Genomic DNA, 7,511 nt, shown 5'->3' on the forward strand with positions numbered 1-7,511 from the left:
ATCTAAGCCAACACAAAAAAAAAACACCAAGAATGAGAAATGATTAATTTCGCAATCTATAGCTTTGATTATATACTAGTATATGAAACATATACAAGTTAAAAGACATTAATGGTCGTTATAACATAGTTCAAACGACTTATATAATAAAGTGATATCTGATTTGTAACCAGGCACTTAAGCGATTACTCATAAAACTTGCTTTGGACCAATCGGATTGCTTGGGTCCTAAGCTGGGACTCATCTCTTCATCACACCGGAAGCCGTCGGCAGTGCTGTCATTTTGTTTTTAGACCACGAAATTATTGTCATCAAAGAAGTGTGTTTTTGGTCATGAGGGAAAGATAACCAGTGGATGCAGTTAGTTTTTCCTGAGTAACAGAGTTTTGCAAGTGTGTTTGTTTGTTCCCGGCATTTCGGTGAGGAATGTTTTATAATCAAGGCCCAGTTCAATGCTGGATTTGCAGATCGACTGAAACTGAAAGATGGAGCAGTACCAGCAATAAAATATCCCGGCCATGCAAGCGGTAAGTAACATCAAATGTCTGTGTTTTGTTGGCAGTTGGCGGGCAAGTGTATATAATGTAAACAACAGAAAGGTATTGTGAATCAAAGGTTATCCAGGGATAATGCGATGTTGTGTGTGACTCTTTAGCTCCGCCCACGGCACGGCTCCAGGAGCTCAGCTGTTTTCGGAAAGAATCGGTACAGAATATCTGTCTTTTATAAATCTGATAAAGCCAAAGACTCTTTGTAGATATGAAGGATGCAATACTACACAGGTAAGATTAACGTGAGTGTTTATAGGTATACTGTATATAATCTAAATAATTATAAATATTAAAATATTCATATACAAATATTTATGACAAAAAATGTGTTTATATAAATTTTATTAGGTTTTTTTTGTTTTGTATGAGACATATACATGATTATAGTTCATGTATGAGACATATACATGATTATAGTTTATGAGACATATACATGATTATAGTTTATGTATGAGACATATACATGATTATAGTTATGAGACATATACATGATTATAGTTTATGTATGAAACATATACATGATAATAGTTTATGTATGAGACATATACATGAATACATTTTATTAGTTTTTTTGTTTTATTATGTATGAAACATATACATGATTATAGTTTATGTATGAGACATATACATGATAATAGTTTATGTATGAGACATATACATGATAATAGTTTATGTATGAGACATATACATGAATACATTTTATTAGGTTTTTTGTTTTATTATGTATGAAACATATACATGATTATAGTTTATATATGAGACACACATTGTTTGATTGAAAAAAAAATCCTGATTTCATTAATTAAATTCAACAATTAAATTCAGCTTTCCTGTAGCTCAAACAGTAGAGCGTTTGCACTAGCAACGCCAAGGTCATGGGTTCGATTCCCAGGGAAAGCAAGAACTGACAAAATGTAAAATGTGTACCTTGAATGCAATGTAAGTCGCTTTGGATAAAAGCGTCAGCCAAATGCATAAATGTAAATGTGAACAACTAAAAAGATAAAATCAACAACAATAGAAAAATGTAAGTGTTATCAAATAATTAAAGTGGTAATTTGTTCCTTTATACTGTTTACATGCATATTAGCATCTGTTCTATTCAGACAGTTGTAATCTCAATTCAACATAAATGATTTAGTCCATGACAAAGGCAGAAAATGCATACATGCTCTATAAGAAATACACTAAATTAACACATACATTGTTAAGATAACACGTGTTCAGGCCAGCTAGGAGTTATTAGATCATGTCCAGCCCAGCTACTTTTGTGATCTCTCGAGCAGTATCTGCCAGTTCTTTTAATCCTTCTCTCAAGAGGTACTGAGTAGAAGCAAAGGACAATACTACAGCACAAACACTGCCCACACCTGGAAGGAGACTCAACAAATCTGCAGCGGTAGAAAGTGTTACAACTGCAGCACAGACATGAATTGTGGTCACTGCTTTTTTTTGTATGGCATTAGAAAACTTTGATTTGGCCCGATGTTCCAGCAAGGGCTTGTTCACTTTTTCTGAAAGCCTTTTCAGTGATCTGTCATCCAAACCAAATGCATAATAGCACCTTGAAAGGAAAAGCAATGCAATGGCTGCATCACCTGCTACTGATGTGCCAGGCACAGGGACCACTGCTATACCAGCAGAAGCAAGAGATGCAGCCCAGATCAGCCCTTTAAATATCTTGATCTTCTTCTCAAGACCTGCAGCAGAGCACACTGGCCAAGCTTGAAGAAGAGCAGCTTGTTTATGGACCGGAAGATCATCTAAGAGTGTGTTTTGAAGGATTCCAAAATCATATTTCTCCAAATCAAAAGATGATATCAAGAAAACTTTGGGGCATCCAAATTCATTCAAGTTGTCCTGACAGTACTTTGTTATTGTGTAAAGAACTTCCTGCTCATTAAATGTAGCTTTCCTTTGCTCTGAAGAGATGTCGTTGTCAATCTTGGAACGAACAAAGTAAAACAATTTCTTCTGTTTTTTTATTTCTTTAGCCAGCATGATGTCATTCTCTGTGAACCTCTCTGAGTTAAGGATAATGAAAAAATCATAAGTTTTAAATTCGACATCTTTAAGGTATTTTTTTGCTTTGAAATTTGGAGTTCCAATTCCAGGCAGGTCCCAGATGTTCACATTTGGCATTGTAGGATGCACATACATTTTGGGCTTTGTTGTAGTTTCTGTGACACCAGTAGGTGCTGCTCCATTATCATTTTCACTTAGGCCTAGAATTACATTTACAAAGGAAGATTTCCCAGATCCTGTCCTTCCAGTCACAGCGATGTTAAGTGAGACATTTAACAAATGGTACATTTTTTCTTTCGCTTTTGCTGTAGCCTTGTCCAGGGTGGACTCGCCTGATGCCTTTACTGCCTCCAAAACAGCACGGTCTTGATTTGCCATGTTTTAAACTGCAAAAATGATATAAGTACCTTAAGCGTTACTTTATTCTTTATTCTAGATCAGGGGTGGGCCACATACGGCCCGTTAGGCTGTTTAATCTGGCCCGTCGAGTATTTAAAAAATTGTCTCAAGATCGCATTCATTTAGCCTTTTTCTTGCAATACTTTGCGTTATATATATATATCGCGTTGCATATATTTGACAATCGGAATATCAGATATTTCATGCCATAGCTAACAAATGTAAAAAAGGAAAAACGACATAAAAGCAGATCATCATTCATTCAGCGCTGTTGTGGCTGCGGTGTGTCACATAACAAGCAATGATGCGTCACCATGGAAACCAAACAGACAGCGACTTAAGCGCATAGACTTGTTGCACGTAAATGTTTTTTCCTTTTTTGGAAACTCACAGAGAAAAAAAAATGTTTGGTAACCGCTTGCACACCTGTTTAGTGTTTCATTTCATTTGTCTGCTATTTAGTCTCATTCGTTTCTTTGTTCCTCTGGATTTGTGGATGTATCCTATCCTGACTAATTCCATTTACTGACCTTATCGCCTGGCTTTCGACTACGCTCCCCTGTCTGCCATGTACAGAACCCGGTTTTGTTCATTAAATGTTCTGATCTGCCTTTGCTTTTTATGTTTTATTTTATTATACTTAAAATAAATTTGTATATTCTTTTATTTCGTTTTTTTTTTTCCACACATGTATGACTTTTGGAAGTGCAAATTGATTGCCATATGCAGTTTTAATAAAGTTGAATTAACGTAACCTTCTGTCATTTTGCAAGTGTATACTTGCAGGTGTTTTGTTTCTAATTTACTGTTACGCCCATTAAATAATAATAAGGATAAACAATATTTTAAAAGTATAGGCTATAATTATCTAACATCTGACTAATTAAAAATTAACCTCAAAACATAACATGCTAAATGGGGGATATCTAGCATAAAAAATGTATTGTCAGAATGTCGTCTCTCAGTTGTTGAATTTCGCGCAGACGTTGCCACAACGTAAATGTGTTTGCTCAGCCCGATCTCATGAAAGTGCCAATACCACGAATTGTATTTGTAGTGCTTATGATACGCAGTTTTCGCGTGCATATGATACGCACTTTATGGCGTGTAATAGGCACGCACTCCGCACCCCTAATCCTAACCAAGGGGTTTACAGTGCGTAGCATATGCACGCAAAAAAAAACATTTTTGGTGTATAAATGGCACGAGAAATAAAATTTGTGGTATAGATACGCACTTTCATGAGATCGTGTTTCATAATCTGCTACTGGGCCGGCCCTCTGTCAAATTTTAAAACCCAGTGTGGCCCTTGAGCCAAAAAGTTTGCCCACCCCTGTTCTAGATGCTCGTTTTTAACAAATGAATTCAACAGAAAGGCCTAGAAGCATTTTTACATAAAAGGCAGGTAATATTTTAACTAAAGGGCCAAATAATTTTATTAGGATGTATATTACAATTAAAATGATCAAACAGACATAGCATTTGATGGTTATAGTGTTTTATACTGACCTTTTGTGTGGAGACTTTTTTTTAAAACCTTTTCTTTACTTTTGCCCTCTGCCCTGTCAGTGGACATAAAACCACATTTCATAAATTAGACAACATTGATAACTGGGGTCAATTTACTTAAACAGCTTAAAACTACTGAGTAACAAAGCTAAGGAGAGACAGATAAACCCACAATACTTTGCAAAACCAGCTCTGGGTCCTGATCCCTCTGTCAGGATTTAATTTAGCATTTTTTTATTTTCATTTATGTGTATTCAGAAACCGTATCCATTCTCTGTGCTTTAAATTATATATGAGATAACTGTAATGAGGTGTCAAATATTGGTAAAGAAATGTTAAAAGTGACATCATAAAAAAAGTATCAATTTGTGCTATTACATTTAATTAACTAAAATGGTGTCTATTTAAAGATACTTGGTTGATATTCTTGATAGGAGACAAAAGACTTAAAATAATGTCATTCAATAATGTAATTTATTAAATTTTTTCAAGAATTATAATTACCTTAAATCCTTTGTTCCAGTAGGAGTAGTGAGTCACCTGTATGATGACAATGTTTTGTGTTCCTCTTTAGTTACAAATGAGGTTTGAGAAAACAATAGTTAACAAGGAGATAAAGAGTTCCTACTGCCTTCTTAAGTTCCTGCTAAAGATTTTTATCTTGTAGGTACAGTTGCAGCCTCTTAAAAGGGGTGTGGGTGTGGGTGTGGGGGTGGTGTGGGTGTGGGTGTGGGGTTACTTTGAAAAAGGGGCAGGACACCAGCTGACGGCTAGGGCAAATCTGCTCCAGGGCTTTAACTCTTGTGGGGCTTTCCCAGGACTTTAACTATTCAATGAACAGAACTACTTCATTGTCTTCTACCAACTACTACCCCAGTGAATACACATTTAAAAAAAAAAAAGTTTGAGGTTGCCTAAAGTTTCCAACTTTTTTTCTTGAATTAAGCCATCAAAACAAAAATATGAGAAAAAACATCATGTGTCTTCACTTTTATGTCAGGTAGAGGTTTACACGGGTCCATAAATTCGACCAAAAACTGACCCGGACCCGTCTATTATTTCAAAATCTGGACCCGGACCCGTGCAGATCAGAGAAATGCCTATCCGGACTGTGATTCATTACAATCCTCTGCAAGAAAGTTCTATCCATGTTATTCCTCTCATTATTCCAAGCTTAATTCACTCATCATTTCAGCTTCAAAAGTCCACTTGATGTCATGGTGACGGATGACAAATGCGACTTTGCAGATTTGCATTTCGACTCAAGTTAACTCGCATAATAACTTTGACTGTTTGCCCTTTTGAACTATAATAACGATTGCTCATTCAGTGCCATGGCCGCTGACGTTAGCATTATTTAGTTGCTATCATCTCTGTACTCTCTGCGCCGAGGCTGACCACCAAAACTTTAAGATTAAACAAGACCGTTCATTAATATTATTATAAAAATGGGAGAAAGTGTAACGCACTGCTTGGCGGAATAAGTCCCGCTTTTGAAGTAAAATAACTAATCGTCAATTGGTAAAGTCATTGTGTCACTGCAGAAGCTCTGGTTGCCATTGAAACATGATGTACTTGAGACTGCACGTTTGCGTTAGCTGCCTGGAGCAACCTGAAGAGCTTTTTAACGCAAATTTATTTTTTTATTTTTTACCTTTTTTCTGTCACGGCTGGTGTAATGCAAAAAGGTGTGAGGACTCAAGTGCTGGAGAATGGTGTTTATTACAAAAGAAAACAAACACAAAACAAAACCCACAAGGGGGAAAACATAACTAATAAATACAAAACAAAAACAGAACATGAACATACTGAGAATCACAGGGAACAGGAAACATTAGACAACGTACCGACACAGACTGCAAACAAGAGGGGACTTATAAAGGGAAACTAATCAGGAGGGAACAGGTAGATGAACTCAAACAATAATCAGATAACAAGGGGGAGGGATCAGACAATGATACGAGCACATGGCCCAAAATAACAAAACACCCATGTGCAGCACAAGACAGGACAGGCATGTGACAATTTCCTGGCTCACACTTTTTGTGTCAACAAGTTGGAAGTTACAAAAAACACACAAGCAGTGCTGACTGATTCTGATGACGGCCGGGTGTTCTCCGAGTCGGATCGACTTGGGTATGTTACACACAATGTTAAGCAGAGTGGTAATTTTATTATAATATATAGCTCTATAATTCTCATCTCACACATGGTTGTTCTGCATTCAGAAGGTTTTGTTTTAATTTTGCAACCGGATGGTTTTTATCCTATAGGGCCCTATTTTAATGATCTGAAACGCAAGTATCAAACGCGAAACGCAAGTAACTTTGTGGGTGGATCTCGCCCAACGCAAATCTAAAATGGGTTGGTCTGAAGTAGCTACATTACTCATAGGTGTGGTTTGGGCGTAACATGAAATAAACCAAACAGAGCGACATCTGTTGAAGTTTTTATTGTTTAGATAATAAGTAATTTAACTATACAATGTACACTATTATTTCCTCTGTGTGTGTCTTTGGGTGACTTTGGAACCTGAGAGATGTGTGGTTACAGCAGAGAATTCTATTTCAGTAATGTCACATGGTACAAAACTATTTCTCAAAATACCTATAGAATGTATTACCATATTTGGGAGAAGGATGTAGGTATATACGTATGCTGGACAATCTTACAGGGGGGTCTCTCTGCAGGGTCTTTCTGAAGAGGGGCACTCGGCTTTGTTTTGTTAATAAAGTCTAATATTTCTGGTATCAAAGATCTCCGAAGTCATTCCCTGAAAATAATTAAACCACAACAAATGGCGACCACGAAGGGACTTGGCTTAGGAGCTGAAGAAGCCACGAAGTGATCGCTGGTGACTGACACAGACAACAGTGGCCGCTGTACTTTGAGGTGAGCAGTTTTGCTTTTGAATAAGGTATGTGTTAGTCACCAGTGGCCCGGATGTGGTAAGAAAAAGCTTCTCCAAATTTAAAGAACTTAAAAAGTGATGTTTGATATCAGAAATAATTGCATGCATTGTCTTTG

General features: G+C 36.6%; 1 protein-coding gene across 1 annotated transcript; it reads right to left on the reverse strand.

Annotated features, from left to right (window-relative positions):
• Positions 1-1,291: 1,291 nt before the first annotated feature.
• LOC309496656 (interferon-inducible GTPase 5-like) lies at positions 1,292-5,144 on the reverse strand. The gene is made up of 3 exons (XM_082166722.1): positions 4,989-5,144; positions 4,485-4,537; positions 1,292-2,962 (listed from the first exon to the last, which is right to left on the reverse strand). Exon 3 carries the CDS (start codon positions 2,952-2,954, stop codon positions 1,794-1,796), a length of 1,161 nt encoding a protein of 386 aa, XP_082022848.1. The 5' UTR covers positions 2,955-2,962; positions 4,485-4,537; positions 4,989-5,144; the 3' UTR covers positions 1,292-1,793.
• Between the last annotated feature and the right edge of the window lie 2,367 nt (positions 5,145-7,511).

The sequence above is a fragment of the Leuciscus leuciscus genome, assembly GCF_965113295.1.
Source record: "Leuciscus leuciscus genome assembly, chromosome: 4".
Taxonomy (NCBI): Eukaryota; Metazoa; Chordata; class Actinopteri; order Cypriniformes; family Leuciscidae; genus Leuciscus; species Leuciscus leuciscus.